Source organism: Mustela erminea, chromosome 1 (genome assembly GCF_009829155.1).
Source record: "Mustela erminea isolate mMusErm1 chromosome 1, mMusErm1.Pri, whole genome shotgun sequence".
Lineage (NCBI taxonomy): Eukaryota > Metazoa > Chordata > Mammalia > Carnivora > Mustelidae > Mustela > Mustela erminea.
Genome location: NC_045614.1, coordinates 143,786,796 through 143,804,677, shown reverse-complemented (window position 1 = coordinate 143,804,677; position 17,882 = coordinate 143,786,796). Strand labels below are relative to the sequence as shown.

The window sequence follows — 17,882 nt, the reverse complement described above, 5'->3', positions numbered from 1 at the left end:
AGCACCTACTATATGCCGAGTGCTGTATAAAGGCTTTTGGGTAAGATCAAGCTTATACCATTTTATAGAAGATGGAACCCGGAGTCTGGAAATTCCTCAGGGTGTGGGGGACGTAACACAAGCAGGTAAGGGCAGTTGGGGAACCCAGTCCTTCCAACCCCAAATCGTGGAAAATAGGACCGAAACTTGGGATCAGGCTGATGTAGCTTTGTGGCTTTGAACAAGTCACCGGGCCTCACTGAGCCGACTCAATTTCTCCATCTATAAAAAGGGTACGGCAAAACGTGTAAGGTTTATTTATTTATTTTTTAAGATCGGAGACCTTTAAACTGTCAAGATCCTGGCACGGAGGGAGGGCTCCATAAATGGCAGCCATCATTCTTGGACAAGTGCCGGCACATCCTCCCGGGCGCGCCTCCCGCCGGGTCCCTCGGGACAGGCCAGGCCCGCCCCCGCGGCTCCGGTCTCGCAGTGCTCGCGGCAGGTGGCCCAGCATCTCGGTGCCCACGCCCCGAAGCGAGCGGGGAGCACGGGCGGGTTGGATGACCAAGGTCTCCCCTGGAGGATCGCTTCCCTCCCTCCACACGCCCGGCGCAGGTGAGGTTTCCGGCCCAGGCCACGGGGACAGCGAACCCGAAGAGAGGTCGAGGCGGACAGCGCGGCCCGCGGCCGGGAGAGGGGTCCAGTCCAGCGGGCGCCCCCTCCCTAGCCCAGTTTCAAGCCGGGACCAACCCCGGCGCCGGGGCCCGCGGGCTGCGCGCTCTGCGGCTGCGAAAACCCGGAGAGGCGGATCGGAGCGCGCTCGCAGCCAACTCCTCCGCGGTCCGGCCGCCGAGCTGGGCATGCTCAGTGCGGCCGTCGCGCCGCCGTCCGCCAACTCGGAAGCTCGCGCTCGCGGGCCGTGGGGGCGAGAACGCCGGCGGCGGCGAGCCGGCGTCGCCCGCCGCCCCCAGACAGTGGCAAACTTCGCGGTGTCCCCGGAGCTCGCCTGGACGAGACCGATACCTCACAAATAAAATCCAATCCAATCCCCCCCAGCCCCCCATCCCAGCCCGAATCATGGAGGCTGTGGCCGCCCGAGTGCCGCCGCCGCCGCCGGCCCCTACCCACTAGCCCGGGACCAACAGGTAAACTGTTGGGGGGGGGGGAGGAGGAGCTGCGGCCGGGGGGGAGGCGGCGGGCTGGAGGAGTCCGAGACGTCCGCGGGCCGGCTGCGCCCGTCGGCGCTCGCAGCCAGCCCATCTCCCCCTTTTCCTTAGCCCCTGGAGGGGCAGCAAAGGGTTAAATCGGCCCCGCGCTACCGTGAGCACGGCCCCCTCCAGCCGCCGCGACCGCCAGCAGCGCGCCTCAGCGCCTGCCCGGAGCCGCCGAGGGGACCAGAGCCTCGGATGCGCCACCGGAGCCCGGCAGGCGTCTAGGAGACACCGGCCGCTTCTCCCAGTCCGCATCCCTGCCTTCCCCACCCCTCCAGGCCTCTCTCCCTCCGCCCCGGCCGGGTCCGCGCCCAGGTGGCGGGGTCTGCGGGGCGCGTGGCGGCGCGGGAAGGATCCCTGCCGTGGAAGAGGGGCGGGGGCGGGCTTCTCCGCAGTCTTTTGCCGGGGCTGGAGGGCCACCCTCACCTTGGGTGAACACTTGAGTCACCCGCCTAGGCGCCAAGAAAAGTTTTTTTTACCCCCCACTACCCCTCCCCCACCCCCCACCCTCTGTCCGGTTGGGGTGGGTTTGGGTCCATTGGTGAAAAAAGTCACACGTTCCCATCAGCTGCTCCTCCCCCTGGGGACACGGCTGGTGGTGGTGGTTGGGGGGAACCGGGAGGCTGGCGCCGCGGGAGACCCAGGCGGACCTCCAGCTCCTCCGCCGTCGCCACCCGAGCGGTGCGTCCCGGGGCCGAAGCGCAGCTGGGTGCCCGACGAAGACTGCCCCCATCAGTGCGTGTCTGCGTGCCGGGCAGCGGCAGCATCCAACCTGCTTTATTCCTGCCTGCAGCGCCACAGTGAGCGAGCGAGGAGGGGGAGAGAGGGAGTCTGTCTGCAAAGTGCTGCTCCCTGGTGCTCAGAGGCGGCTGCTCCAGCTCCAACTCTCATTCATTTCGCCGGTTAACATGAGAGATCATGGCCGCCTTCGGGCTTCTCAGCTATGAGCAGAGACCGCTGAAACGCCCCCGGCTCGGGCCGCCAGACGTCTACCCGCAGGACCCCAAGCAGAAGGAGGTAAGGGCTCCGGCGGCCTCCCCGGCAACTGGGGCCGCGCTCCGCAGCGCTGACCCGGGGCCAAGTTGGCCCAGCGGGCATCGCCGGCGCTGCGGGGGGTGGGGGGGGGAGGGGGCCAGGCAGCGGTGACCGGGCTGGGGGGCTAGGGGACCCCCCGGCGGCGGAGACCCAGCGGCTGTCAGTTTCTGCGCTCCACTGGGGTGCTCGCTCTCTGGGTGCCGGGTCGCTTCCCCGATACCGGGCCTTGCACGGCGCCGCCGGGTGCTTCACCGGGTGCCTCTTTGCCGAAACCCTCTTGCTCGCTCTCCCCTGCTTCTGCTGGCTTTATTTTTTTCCCCGCTGCTTCGGTAAATCCTCGTAAACTTTTTGAAAAATGCTGGAATGCAGTGCATCCGACACAGGTCTTACGTTTTGCGCCAGCTGAGCAGGGACGGGGGGGGGCGGGGTGAGGGGGAGACCTTTTCTTTTAAAATTTTCCAGTTTGGAGTGGAAGTCGTTTTTATCGAGGTGAACAAATATTTAGCTCTTTGAACGTACTTCTTTCTGTATCCCCTTTTCTCTTAAAAAAAAAAAAACAGTATTAAGGGGAGCCCGATTTTCGTCCCTAGAGGCGATTGGTTTAATTGCTGGAGGCTGTTTTGTATATGGAAAAGCAGACGGGTTACCTTGGAAGGGTAGTAAGTCCCGAGATTGCTTATTTCTTTGAATGAAATTGGAGAAAGCTTGACTCTTGCTTAGGTACACTAGCTTCAATGTCTAGAGTAACCATAGCATTTTATAGCCATTTATGTTTTTGTCAGTAGTTAAGAAGTAATTATGTAACAACTCACCAGTTATAATGATCACCCTTGGCTACACAATTTGCCCAGGGATTTGCCTTTCTTTTTTTTTTTTTTAAGATCACCTGCTACCCAGCTGTGCTTTCTGAGTTTGCCAGCTGCAGCCCACCCATTCTCTATTTTCTACAGCAAAAAAGCTAAGTGAGCGCATTGCACAACTTCTTTATGGGGATCTAAAAACCCTCTATTAAAAGTTTGGAGGCCTAGCGATATCACAGAAAGGGTTTTGTAAAGAAGGCAGGAGGGGTCCTTAAGACTTTCTTTTTGATAAAGGTATCTATTTCAGTAATAGTTTTGGTTAAACTTCTGTTAATGTTTCTAAAAATTTAGGAGTGGCAATTCCTTTTAGAGGCTTAAGCACATAAACATGTTTGAGTATCCGTGGAGTAATTCAGATTGAAGCTGGTTTTACAGGTGATTCCCAGTTGAGGCTTAACATGAGGATGGATTGAGGAGATCTTGTAGATTTCTTATCCACCTATTTCTCTCTGGGCTAATCCCACCCAGATGAAAGTGAATTGTTAAGGACTAGAAATAGCAGACACTAAGGACCAACTGTAACAAAGCTAGTAACTTAAAAATTAGTGTCAGGAATTTTTAAAACTTTTGGTGGGGACAAGGATACTGATTGGCTCATCTTTCTCATCTTTTACGGTCTTGCCACATTTTCCAGAGGGAAGTGTAATTAAAAGCATCTCCCTAGTTACGGGATGGTCGTCTGAGATGCCCTGTGGGCTTATTTAGTGTTTATTCCTCAGGTCAGTGCTCATTGAGGATTGGGGCCTCTCTGATTGGAAAAAATAATTTTGGATTTTAGGATTTTGCAACATTTTATGGAATGCTAAAACTGAAGTAACCTTAGAGCCCATTTTATGTAACTTCCTTTTAACAAAGGGAAACTGAGGCCCAAGAAAGCTTTACCTGACTTAATCAAAATGTGATAAAGAAGCAGAGGATTTGGACCACGGAACCAGTATTTATGTCCAAACCAATACTGTGTTAAGAAGGACTTATGCTAAATCGTGTTGTTCTGCTATTATGCCCTTTCCCCCAAGGCAGCCAGTATTTCATCCTCTGGAGCAGAGTCAGAGTTATGTGTGACTGTAGCCAAATTTGAGTACAATATGGAACAGGTGTTTGGCTGTTCTTGGGTGGTGGTGTGGTGAGAAGTGTTACACCAGCTTCAGTTATTTATGAACTGCTTCAAGAGTTCTCCCCTATCCCTGGATCACCTGTACTTTTATTCTCACGTTTTCTTTAACTTTTAAGAAACTTTGTTTCCTAGGCAGCAGTACACATGAAGTCATGATTCACATATAAATAAGTAATGCAAAAGTTAGAATCCCGTTGTGCCTATGTATGTTTTAAATTTTTATCTAGCTGATAAAAATAGGGTTACACATAATAAAACCAGACTATAACTATTAAAACTTTAAAAAGTTTACCTGTGGAGCGCCTGGGTGGCTCAGTGGATTAAAACCTCTGCCTTCAGTTCAGGTCATGATCCCAGGGTCTTGGGATCCAGGCCCGAGTTGGGCTCTCTGCTTGGCAGGGGAGCTGCTTCCCTTCTACTCTGCCTGCCTCTCTGCCTACTTGTGATCTCTGTCTGTCAAATAAATAAATAAATCTTAAAGAAGTTTACTTGAGCATTTAAAACTTGTGTTCCACTAGAGAGCTTTATCCCACATAAGGGGAAATGCTGATTTAATGGAGGAAGTATGGGCTTTGAAATTAGGCAGACCTGGATTTGGATTCTGGTTCAGCCTCTTTGCAGTTTTGTGGCCTTGGGCAACTTGCATAACTTCTCATTTGTAAATTAGTATAGTTGTTCTATTCAGAAAACTTTGAGAACCCTTATTTGAAATGCATTGCATTTGTGTGAGAGAAACCCTTATCCTGGTGGAAGCTATTCTTATTACTATAGGTGTGACTCTTATTATTGTTAACCAGTGCAAGTGGTGTTCTGGAAAACAGCTCCTGGAAGATGGGCTGGAACCCATGAATGAAGATCCCCTGTGGAGAAGGAGGGGAAGGTGGGGTGAGCTGGAAGCTTTAACCTGCTTGACCGATTGACTATATTCTTTTGAGAGCTTACCTGTACATCAGCACTCCACAGGACTTTTTTTTTTTTTAATATATTGTGTTATAATACTTTATTTTCTGACTGTCCTCAAGCCTTGAAAAGGAATCACAAAACTGAGAGTCACCTTGATTTATTTCCCCTTCTTTTTTTTTTTTCTCAAAATTTTATTTATTTATTTGACAGAGAGGGGACACAACCAGGGGGAGTAGGAGAGGGAGAAGCAGGCTCCCCGCAGAGCAGGGAGCCTGATTTAGGGCTGGATCCCAGGACCCTGGGATCATGACCTGAGCTGAAGGCAGATGCTTAACAACTGAGCCACCCAGGCACCTGTTGATTTCCGCTTATACTCCATAATACATGTTTCAGGATATCTTGTCCAGTTCCCACATATATTTCTAATCCGTCCACTGCTTCCCAGTTTCACTAATATGCTTGACTTCCTTTCTCCTTCAGCCTGACTTTTCTCTGCCTGTGGGCTTGTATACATGCGGATCTGTCTGCCTGGACACTTGCTTGCCTATCCACCCCTACCCCCACCATTTCACCCCACTCTTCTCACCTTAGCCTGTGGTGAGGAGGTAGCTCCGGAGCAGAGTCTGCCTGGGTTTGAAACTTGGCGCTCCTGTTTACATATTCTTTATTCTCCCCTTCCCTCAGTATCCCCTCTTGTAGTTCTGTTGGGCTATTGGAACATCAAATGAGTGGTACACGTAAAGCGTTTAGACTGACTAGAGTCTGGCATGGATTCAACACCCAGATGCTGTCAGGGCCTGTCTCTTCATCTGTCAGTCTCAGCCCAATGACCTTCTCAGAGGCCTTTCTAGTATAACCATATCATTTGTAATTTTGTATTTATTTGCATGCCACCATCCCCCACTAAAGTGTCCGTTTTGTGAGAGCAGGGATGAGTGCTGTTTTTAGGCATTACTAAAGTACCTGCCACCTAGTGTATTTCATTCCTGGGATGCTAAGGGTGTGAATACTTGTTGGAATGTATGAATGAAAGTGGGAATGAATGAATAAAAAGAGGAAATCTGGTGATTGAAGGGTGTAGGGGAAAGTCTAGGTTAAGGCAGAGATTATCCTTGACATCCAACCTTGGAGGTTACAAGGCTGAAAGTTAAACCCTAGAAGTAGGAAGGAAGAGGATTTTACCCTGGGGTAGAAGAGGCCCAGGGGTGTCTGGGTGGCTCATTTGGTTAAGGGACTGCCTTCGGCTCAGGTCATGATCCCGGAGTTCCAGGATCTAGTCCCACATCGGGCTCCCAGCTCCATGGGGAGTCTGCTTCTCCCTCTAATACTCTCTCACTCTCTCTCTCCCTCAAATAAATATTAAAAAAAAAAAAAAAAAGAGAGTCCTAAACAGCTGAATAATAAATATTTTCAGGAAGTCAAATTACCTAGAAAAATAGTTTGGGCCAATATGTGAGATTTCCAGGCATCAAGAACTCTAGATAGAGTCCCACCAGTAGAGGGGATAGAAGGCTGGATGTGGAGCTCAGAGGCTGCCCAAGGACAAGTCCGGTAAACCTTGGGAAAGTAGTGGAAGGGGGTTGGTGGGGGGTTGGAGAAGGTGGGTGGAGTAGTGGTGGTCGTGTCTGCATGTGATTAACCCAGAACAGGTGTTCTCAAACTTGACCTATCCAGATCACCTGTAGAGCTTGTTAAAAACAAATGGTTTTTCAGATTCAGTAGTTTTGAGCCAGGGCCCCATAATTTGCATCTCTAACAAGATGCCTGGTGATCTGATGGTTGCTGGTCCAGGGCCCCACTTTAAAGACCCTGACCTAGAAAGAAGGCATCCAGTTCTGCAGAGGCTAGAAGAGTTCTGCCTGATCTAGGTAGGGGCAGGTCTAAGCATCTGTAGATGGCTGAATCTGTAGTAGTTTGGTTTAGCAGCCAACTCAGCCAGGGTGTGCGGGGCTTTTCCCAGAAGTTGTGCCCTCTTGGCTCAGATCAAAGGGAGGGAGTTAGGAAGTCTCAGTTCCTCTCTAATGGCTTTCTATTACCCTTGGAATAACATATTCCTAGGCCATCAGGGCTCTACCATCTGGGCCCTGTCCACTTCTACAACCACCACCTGTAGCCAGACCACCTGGCTTTGAGTTCTGGCTTCATCACTTACTGCCTTTTTGACTCAGATCTCACTTGTGGAATGGGGTTCATATTTGTTTCTACCACACTGGGATTGCTGGAAAGATAAAACAAGATTTGAACCACGCCTGGCACACAGAGTGCTCTGTTCGGATGACTACTACTGGGATAACTCTTCCCTTGTTAAAGAGTCCCAGGACTTCCCCTTGTATATCATATCCGTAAGACCCTGTCTTTGAGAGTTGGCCTCTGGGCTTTTTTGATTCTTTGCAGACTTGTTGCTCATTCCCCTCCTGGCTGTGTGGTAGGACCAGTGGCCACTGCTCTCCCTTTCCAGGAGGCTCAGCTCTTCGGTGTCTGTTCCTGTCCCTGACTGCCCTTGTTGTTTTCCTGTCCTTTAGCTCTTAGAGAGACTGTCTCAAGGAAGCCTTCCTTGTAACCCATCTTTCCTCATTCTTGCTAGCTCATTATCTTGTGCTAATAGGTTTTGGCAGTGCTGGTCACTGAAATGGTTGTTGATTTTCTCCATGGCTTTCCACACTAGAATGTAAACTGCATGAGGGGGGCTCCTCTGTGGTAGTCACAGTTTTGAGTACTTTGTGCCTGGGATTAGACTAGGAGCTCAGTAAATAGTTCTTGCAGAAATTAATAAAATGCAGAAAGAACTCTTAATGAGCAGTTGTATTTATAACATCTGACTGCCCCAGTGCTTGTTTCATTTTGGCAAAGCCTGTTAGTTTTCTTGTTAGCTTGTAAAACTCTTAAAACACATTAAAAGGTTATTTTAGAGACAGCTGGGGAGGTGGGGTGAGAGGAGGTGAAAATTTGATTCTTTGTAATCTTTGAGAAAATTGTTTCTTTATAATCTTTGAGAAGGAGGATGTTTGTTGATAAAGTTGCCTGGGAAGAAAGGACAGGTTGACTAGTTGCCTGGGGGACCAGAAGGGAAAGGGGAAAAGCTTCCTCCTGAGATTAGTTGGCTGGCTCCTGGGCCCATCATAGACCTCCCTGAATACCAGTGTTCTGGGAGGAACCTCTGTATATTTACATCTGTATGTTTAACTTTTGTCTCATGGGACTCTTAGGCCAGAATCAGTATCTGACACACTGGGTCAGAGGCCCAGCTTCTCTCTACTGCTCGCAGAAGTGTTGCTACCCAAACTCTGTGGCCAAGGAATAGAAACAAAAGTGGCTGTCATTTCTCAGGGTTTGCTAACACCTGCAGCAGAATTGTCAAAAATGCTAGTTAAGCCTGCAGATATAATGGCCCACCTCAGATTTGCTGAGTCAGAATTTCTGGGAAGGAGGTCGAGGAATTTGCATTTTAAACAAGCTTTTTAGGTGATTCCTAAATATGTAAAGTTTGAGAACATTGCTTTTGGTTATCTTTAGAAAATGTTGTAAACCAGACTCTCCCATATTTCCTACCTGCTTCCCACTATTTGATGTATTAAAATCTTTAGACAAATATACCATTTGAAGTATTAGTACTTTTTGGTACAAAATAGTGTGGATGAGTTTAGCTACTTTCCCCCCTGAAGTTCTGTTCTCATAACCATGGTTCCCAGAATAGGCTTGTTTTCTCTCAGCTGTTCATGGTTTATAGCTTAGTAGAATGCCCTGCCTTGCCCTTGAAATATCCACAGCTCCCTTCTGTGTGCACTTGGCTAAAATGGGGCTTTGGGGAGCAGATCTTGCTTTGTCCTGTGAGGATGATTTTGGACTTGTTCAGGACAGTGGAGTTTACTGTTTGACTGTGGGCCTGGGCTTTCAATTGGGCTCTTTGGGGACTCATGTAAAGCTGTTAATTTTCGGTATAGCCACTGTCTGTTAACCTCTTGGGTTTTTCACTTAGGCTGGCAAATGGGGTGATGAAATGTGATGCTTTAGGAAGTTCGAGGACCACAGAGTGAAGTCTGGAAGGCAAACTGTGTTGGGGGAGCACTACGTAGGAGAGGGCGAACAGAATCCTTGTTCAGAGGGCTGAACAATCCTGTGCCTCTTGTGGGGTGAGGGGGGAAGGAGGGGGTGGTGTGCGTACACGTGAGACTGAAGCAGAAGTAGGATGGAGTAAGTGCAAGTGGAAACTCTAAGAATTGCGATGTATTCTGCAGTTCTCCTGTACTGCATTTCTTGACAGACGAGGCAGGGAGTAGAGAACTTAGAGGGGTCGGCAAGAATGAACAGGGTTCAGGGTTCTCTTTAGCAGTGTGCTCTGAGCCTGGAGAAGAGCTGACCTCAGTCTGAGTGGGGCAAGCTATGTGGAGGGAAGAAGTCCAAGGGCGTGTAGAGGGAGGTGCCTACCTCCTACACCTTCCATGCAGAGGGGATCATGGAAGCACTTTTAATTGTCTTTAGATAATATCGGAAGCTGGTGATGGTGACAAAGTTCATTATACTGTCCTCTTGATTCCGATTTCTTTGTTTAGGAAAATCTACATAATGAGAATGTCATTATATTACAAAATAGCATGGTTTTTACCTAAAAAAATATAGCCTACATAATCTGGAGGGTTTATCAACCACATGCGAACAATTGTTACCTCTCAAGGATGGGATTAGGGCTGATTGTTTTCTTTTTGTACTACTCTTTATTTAAAGCTGTAAAAATACTTGTGTACTACTATTGTCGTTGGAGGGAATAGCTTTAGGAATAATTATTAGGTAATTCTGGTTGAGTTGTTGTTGGTTCTAAACTAAGGTAGAACCCCTTAGCTGATTAGCAGATAGAGGGGTCTGGTAGGGTGTAGGGACAGACACGCAGGCACCTGACCCTGGCTGTTGCGGTGAGGGCTGTTACCTGAGCATTCCAGCAACTGCTACTTGCCCTGTGTGATTTGGGGTGCTGTGTCCTTTTCCTTGCCTAGGAGTTGGGAAGAATACCTAATCATCTAGATTTGCTTTGAATGTGAAGGAGTGTTGTAAATTTAAATTGTTACAAAATATGAGGTATAAATTCAGCAGTGTGCTAGAGCAGGTGTGTACCTTTTGATTTTTAAGATGCTGAGAATTTTGTCCGCTGGTTCGTATCATTTTGGTATCTTGAACTGTGGCACAATGGGAGTATTTACACCAAGGAAATGCAAAATGCTACAGAGTAGGTTCTTTTTCTTTTCTTCTCTTTCTTTTTTTTTTTTTTTTTTAAATTTTAAAACTGGTTGTTAAACATTTACCACCACACTGCTGGGTGTAGTTGTGTGTACCACTTAGTTGGCTACTTGACTATCATTCTTATCCCAGGATTCCCCTACCTGCTAACCACAAAAAATTTTTTTCAAAGCCAGACAGAGTTTCACTTACCTAACTTTTCTTTTGGCTAGCAGTGAGCATATAACTTCATTCTGGCTGAAGAGATTTAGTGGAAATCTACCTTAGGACTTCTAAAGAATTTTTTCTTACTGAAGAAAGTACAGGTACAGGGGGAGAATACTGTCTCTTAATGCCCTGATAGCGCCTTAGTTTTCTATCTTTGGAAAAGTAATTAGAGGATATTGTAGTTGGAGCTAGGGCATCTATCTTGTGCCTATGAGACAACAAGCCTGTAAATGAAAAGCTAATACATGAGGGGGGATTGAAGGGCTTTATGGAAATTAAGCTTCTGAACTGACCTTAGGACCACTTCTCCCTGGACTCCTGAAATAAACAGTAGTTGTCCACGTGGTTGAAGCCATTTTGGAACAGTTGTCAATTTCCTGTAACTGAAAGCATTCTGATGTTTTCATGGTAATTTTCTTTTTAAAAGATTTTATTTATTTAAATAATTATTGTTATTTAACAGGCACCCCTGTTATGGTACTTTTCATGTATATATTGGCACCTGAAGTCATCACAACTTGAGCCCTCCGTGCCCCCCGCCCCCTTTCCAGAGAATGCACATTTCAGGACTCTCCTATTCTCTGGTTTGATGGATATACAGCAAGAGACAGAGAGCACTTTTATCTTGTCTGTTATGTAGTAAATTCTGCCCAATGCCTATCAGAAGCTTAGAGAAGGGTACCTGGGTGGCTCAGTCAGTTAAGTGCCTCCCTTCAGCTCAGGTCATGATCCCAGGGTCCTGGGATTGAGTACTACATCAGGCTCTCTGCTCAGTGGGGAGTCTGCTTCACCCTCTTCCTCTGCCCCTCTCCCAGCTTATGTTCTCCTTCTCTCTCTGTCAAAAAAATAAATAAACAAAATCTTTAAAAAAGAAGCTTAGAGGAAATGGAAATGGCTTTATTTCCATTTCTGTCAGGAAGGGTTGAAGTGGGAAGAAAGGAAGATCCTTAACCTGTTTGGAGAGGAAGATTCTGTGGTTCTGTACTAGGTTTGGGGTAAACCAGGAATGTCTAGAGCTATAAGGCAACTTAAAGATGCATTGTTCTCATTTACTACAAAAGGAAATAGAGCCCCAGAGAGGTTAAAGTGACTTGTTAGGCAGATCTGGGCCAGGCACTTCTGTGCCCTGATTTGTTCTTGCAACTTTACTTGGCCTCCTCTCTGTACACAGCCACTGCTTCTGGTAAATACTCTCTCTTCGTCCTGGCAGTGAGAATTTCTCTGCACTTGGGGCACCCAGTGTCTCTGTGAGAGCTGGGGATTGTTTAGCTCACCATTTGATCTTTCAGCTTGCCGGAATCTTGAATGGGGTCTCCTGGGCAGAGGGAAGAATACGGTGGAAGGTCAGGCACTCTTGTCTTCGGTGTTTTGGTGGAAGGTTTCCAGCTCTGTGGCCCCTGGTGCAGATAGCTCTGGCATTGGCCTTTGTGGGCTCTGTGTGTTGGGGATCGATCCCATCTAGTTTTAATTTTCTTGGTTGAGATGCTCCTTTATTTATGTGTAGCTCTCTTGGGAGATACAAATAGACAAGTTGTACCAGTTACCTACTTCCAGGGAGCAATACTTACATGTTGTGTTCTATATAAATGAACCCTCCCCCTTAGTTATGAAATGCTATAGCCCCGAGGAGAAGTTTTAGCCCTTGGGTTTTATTTTCCATGTTTTGAGGGAAATATTACTATACATATACATACATATATATATATGTGTGTGTGTGTGTGTGTGTGTGTGTGTGTGTGTGTATGTGTATATTTACGTATGCATATTTACATATATATATATATATATATATATGAATGAATGTATGTATTTGCCAAACTAATTGAGTCATTCAGCCAGTATTGTTGAACACCTTGTAGGCCCTTTGCCAGCTGTGGCTTCATAAGGAAAGAGCCTGAAACTATTTTTAAATTTATTTTTATTTTTATTTTTATTTATTTATTTTTAAAGATTTTATTTATTTATTTGACAGAGATTACAAGTAGGCAGAGAGGCAGGCAGAGAGAGAGGAGGAAGCAGGCTCCCTGCTGAGCAGAGAGCCTGATGCGGAGCTCCATCCCAGGACCCTGGGATCATGACTTGAGCTGAAGGCAGAGGCTTTAACCCACTGAGCCACCCAGGCGCCCCTATTTTCATTTATTTTTTATTTTTTTTGATAAATGCAACATACAAACTTTATTTAACAAAAGTAACAGGTTAAGTCAAACAGACACTTACATTAAAGAGAAAAACCAACTAGAAATTTTATCTTAAGCACCTTATAGTAACCTACTTGCCATTGCATTTTAACTGAGCTCTGTTGCTGTGAAGAATACAGCTCATGCACAGGTATGGATCAACAATTTGTACATTTTTCAAGTATTCACTGAATATTACCCTTATATACACATATACATTAAATTTGAAAAAAACTTAATTGACAGTCCCCAGGTAGACTTCATTTTTGTTGCTCTTTTGGAAGAGGTCGTCAAAAGAGAAGATATATGTGGTTCTGGCTCATGAATCATGTAGTGAACCCAGCCTAGACTCTGTTGGACGCCAAGTCTCCTCCACTCCTCTTCCGACATCAGATGGGTTTTCGGGACTTGTTTGGAAAGTTCTCTGGGTAACATGACATGCCGGTACTCGTAGTGTTCGTCGAAGTACTTGTCCGAATAGTAGATCTGCTTGTGGGCCATCCTGCGGGTGGGCGGGAGTGTCGGGCTCGAAGAGCGGGCGCAGCGGGCCACATGTCCGCCTCTCGCCAAGGCAACGACTCGACTCACCCCTATTTTTATTTTTAAAATTCATTTATTTGACAGAGAATATGCACGCTCATAAGCACAAACAGGGAGAGCAGTAGAGGGAGAGAGAAGCAAACTGCACTCAGCAGGGAGCCCAGTGTGGGACTCGATCCCAGGACCCTGGGATCATGACCTGAGCTGAGGGCAGATGCTTAACTGAGCCACCCAGGTGCCCCTTAAATTTTTTTTTTTCCTTTTAAAACTTTTCTGTGTCTTTGGCTTTGAGCATAGCACCTGACCCAAACCTAGGACCCAAAATTTCTTTTGTGAGTAAATGTGACAATAAATGAATGGTAGGAGCATTGGTCCTGGACCCCCAAAAGACTTCACTATAGAGCAGTGTTTTTCATTTAGGGGTGATTCCCTCCTTCCACTTAAGGACATTAGCAATATTTTCAGAAATTTGATTTGCTTTACTTTGTATATGTACATATGTGCACATACAAGCTGACCCTGGCATCTAGTAAGTAGAAACCAGGAATGTTTCTGACATTCTTCAGTACTCTGAACAGGGCGCTCCCCCTACCCCACCAAAGGATTATCTGGCCTCAAATGTCAGTAATTCCAAGGTTGAGAAACCCTGGTCTAGAGGAAGTGATAGACTTGTAAATAAGGAATACAATGTTTCAGATGTTCTTCGAGAGGAATGTACAAAGTGCTGTGGAAACAGGAGGGAGTGACCCATTTTTCTGACAGGACCTGAAAGAGGAGGAGATTTTTGAGTCTGGGACTTGAAGGATGTGTAGGAGTGGATGGGCTGAGGATGTGGAAGAAAATTAATTTTGGGGAAGAGGGAGCAGCTTGTGCAAAAGGCCAGAAGGAATGTGGGATGTGCTCTGGGCTGTGGGCCTGAGGCATGGTGTGGATTATGCAGCAGGGAGCTGGGCCGGAGTGGGAAAGAAAGGTGGGACCGAGTTTTGGGGGCCTTTGTAGGCCTAGTTGAGGCATTTGGATATTATAATGGAGCTGGTGAGGTCATTCCAGCGTGTGAAGTTCAAGGAGTGAGATTTAAGGTGACTCTTGTTTGCAGTGTGAGGGGACAGTGACTCTGAAGGTCATACTGAGGTGAAGAGTCAACCTAGGTTGGGTCCCAGACATTCCATGCCTGAGGGCGGATGTATTAGTTTCTTGCTGCTGCCATAATGAGTTTCCACAAATCACGTGGCTTAAAACAATGGAATCTTATTCTTTCACAGCAAGTCCACAAGCAGTGTTGGTAGGGTTGCACTCACTCTGGAGACTCTAGGGGAGAACCCCCTCCTTCTGCTTCCAGCCTCTTTCTGCTCCAGGTGTTCCTCGGCTTCTTTGGGGCCCTCTCAGTCTGATTTTCACCTCCGTCTTCACCTTTGTTTTTTTGGGGGTGTGCCTTATACAGACACTTGTTACTGAAGTTAGGGCCTACCTGGGTATTACAGGATCATCGCCTCTCAAGATCGTTAACTGAATTACATCTGCCAAGACCCTTTTCCAAAACAAGATAACATTTACAGGTTCTGAGATTTGATGTGGATGTCTTTCAGGAGCCCGTTTTTGGACCAACAAAGGCTTGGGAAGAAAGAGACGATTTAAGAGAAAGATTATTTGGGTGGCAGAATTGATAAAGTGGATGTGTGGGCTAAGAGAGAAAGAGATGAGTACAAGAATATACCAACATTTTTAGCTGAGGCCAGTGGTTCCCAAACTTTCTAATCTCAGGGCCCCTAAACATTCTTAAACATTATTGAGAATCCTGTAGAGCTTTTGTTTGTGTCAATTATATCTTAATGCTTACTTTATTAGAAATTAAGACTGAAAAACTTTAGAAATTTGTATCCATTTAATCGTAATAAACCAGTTTTTTGTTAAAGTGTTTTTTTTTGTTTGTTTGTTTGTTTGTTGTTTTTTTTGGATGCCTGGGTGGCTTAGTCGGCTAAGGGTCTGTCTTCCATTCAGGTCATCATCCCAGAATCCTGAGATCAAGTCTTACATCGGCTCTCTACCCTGTGGGGATTCTGCTTCTCCTTCTGCTTGCTGGTCCCCTTGCTCGAGCGCTCTCTCTCTGACAAATAAAAGAATAAAATCTTAAAAAAAAAATAAAAATTTTTTATGAACAATAACTTTTTAGAAACAAAATTTAGTGAAAACAGTAGCATTGTCTTACATTTTTGTAAATCTCTTTAATGTCTAGATTCTCACATCTACTTTTTTTTTTTAAGATTTTATTTATTTATTTATTTGACAGAGATCACAAGTAGGCAGAGAGGCAGGCAGAGAGGGAGGAGGAAGCCGGCTCCATGCTGAGCAGAGAGCCTGATGCAGGGCTGGATCCCAGGACCCTGGGAGTTTATTTATTTATTTGACAGAGATCACAAGTAGGCAGAGAGGCAGGCAGAGAGAGAGGAGGAAGCAGGCTCCCTGCTGAGCAGAGAGCCTGATGCGGGGCTCCATCCCAGGACCCTGAGATCATGACCTGAGCCGAAGGCAGAGGCTTTAACTCACTGAGTCACCCAGGTACCCCTCACATCTACTTCTTTATTCATTCTGTTACAGTATGTTTCGATTGAAAGATCTGAAGACAATTTGGCCTCACAGATCTGTCATTGGGAAGTTCTTGGGAATCACAGAGGGCTTGGACCTGGAGAGCCACTGACTCACATAGTTGGGTAGGAAGATCGATGGTGGTCCCAAAGCCAACATGCTGTAGGGAACAAAAGAACTTAATTTTTTTCCAAGGTGAAGGTGGGGATGGAGAGAACAAGATCCTTTCTAAATGTATTGGATCTGAGATGCCTCTCAGGATTCAAGGTTCGAGTATATAGTAGTGGAAGCTGGAAATGTGGATTTGGGGTGATATGTGCATAGATATTTCAAATCCTGACTATGATTACTTGTTGAGTGTGCAGAGAGATGGAGAAGCAGGCAGAGGATGGAACTCTTCAGGACTTGTAGATCCTGGATCCTGTTAGCAGGAGCTCTGAGGAGGGCACTTGTTAGGGAGATGAGGATGGGGTGATGTGGCCAAAGGGGAGAGGTAACATTGGGTGAGGTTACAGCTATATTGGTGGTCTCTTAGCTGAGCATTTTCTCTCCCCAGGACCTTTGCATGGGTGCTTCCTGCTGCTTGGTTGCCTTATTCACTTTATCCCCGTGAAGTGCTGCTTTCTCCTCAGCACTCAGTGAGGTTTTTGTTTGATTTATCTGCTCTTTCTCCCAACCAGTATGAGTTCTGTGAAGCGGGGACCAGGTACCTTTTATTCCCCACTGATCACTAGATGCCAGGAGAGAGTCTGGTATATGGTAAAAGTTAAATGTGTGTTGACAGGATCTGGTAACCAGATGGTCATTATTAGCCAATGGTTATTAGAAGCCTGGTATGGGACATGGGGATGCCAGGATGTGTAAGACATGCTTCCTGCCCTTGAGGGACTTTGACTGGAGGACTGACACTCCTGTTCACCAGGTGGTGAAGTCATTGCACATATCAGTGGGGTGCTGGGAACAAATGAGAGGCATCAGTTTTTTGGTGGGATTAGAAAAGTCTTCAGGGATGGGGGTGTTTTCCAGGTAACAAGGCCTTCTGGGCAGATGGTATAAGCAAAGGCAGAGAGATGGGAAATAGAACATGATCTTCAGGTGAACTGCAAATAGTTCAGTAAGGTGAGAGTATATTGAATCTATAAGCTTAAGCATGTCTGTAGATTTTAGGGGGCATTGAGAGAGAAGTAGAACTTAAAACTGTTGGAGAGACCAAGGATATCGCTAAGCAAGATCGACTTGGCCCTGGGGCCAAGGGATTGAGATCCTCAGGACAGTGACACTTTATGCATAGTGTTCTAGATTGCTGCCTCTGAGAGAGGTGTGGAGGCAGGACTTTTATGGGGCTCCCTGTTTATCTTGAGTTTTCTACAGGCATTTTCAGAGTCAGTTTTAATGTGCAAAGATTTTCCTCAGCAGGAGCAAACTTAGCCTTCAGCCCACATCCAGTGTGCAACAGCTCAGCTATGCAAATGCTGCCTTGTTGTCAATTAAAATTTGGTAGAATTTGCTGCTTTCCTTTTCCAGCCATTTCATTCATAGATTAATCTAATGAGGATGTTGAGATTAGGACCATTTAAGGCATTGGCAACAGTGAAGAACTAATAAAAATGTGTTTTTTCTGAAGTGTCATTGGGATTTTTTGCTAAGACATGGATTTACATAAAGGTATGGGGGCTCTATCAAAATTATGTCCAAGGCATTGCTAAATAATTTACCTTTCTCCTGAGTTCTGTGAGGAAGGTTAATATTGACATTGCTCTTTTTTTTTTTTTTTTTAAAGGTTCACACAATGTTGTGTTAATAGGCAGTATGGAAAATATTTTTGGGGTCAGAGCTGTTCAACTCCTTGGTCAGTTTTAGATTAAGTAGCAGCTCCCTCTTGAAAAAAGTTTCTTTATGAATTGAAGATCCTATTTACATTTTGACTACTCACGTGGAATTTGCTTTTTAAGTTCTTATTAAACAATCAAAATGTTTTTGAAATTGTATTTTCATTTACTTTGTCCTTGATATATACCTACCTGTGCTAGGTGATGTGAGG

General features: G+C 46.3%; 2 protein-coding genes across 5 annotated transcripts in view; one reads left to right on the top strand and one right to left on the bottom strand.

Annotated features, from left to right (window-relative positions):
- The first annotated feature begins 841 nt into the window (after nucleotides 1–841).
- The window catches only part of MED12L (mediator complex subunit 12L), a 322,475-nt gene continuing 305,434 nt past the window's right edge, over nucleotides 842–17,882 (top strand). For all 4 annotated transcript variants that reach the window (XM_032345309.1, XM_032345302.1, XM_032345301.1 and 1 more), the window contains exons 1-2: nucleotides 842–1,127; nucleotides 1,987–2,210. In XM_032345309.1, the coding sequence (XP_032201200.1) occupies nucleotides 2,112–2,210 (99 nt within the window). In that variant the 5' untranslated portion in view covers nucleotides 842–1,127; nucleotides 1,987–2,111. The remainder of the gene's footprint in view (nucleotides 1,128–1,986; nucleotides 2,211–17,882) is intronic.
- LOC116591983 (cyclin-dependent kinases regulatory subunit 2-like) lies at nucleotides 12,979–13,249 on the bottom strand. Its single transcript, XM_032345475.1, is given in 2 exon segments — nucleotides 12,979–13,020; nucleotides 13,022–13,249. Coding segments are annotated over 2 exon segments (240 nt in total). The 5' UTR covers nucleotides 13,220–13,249.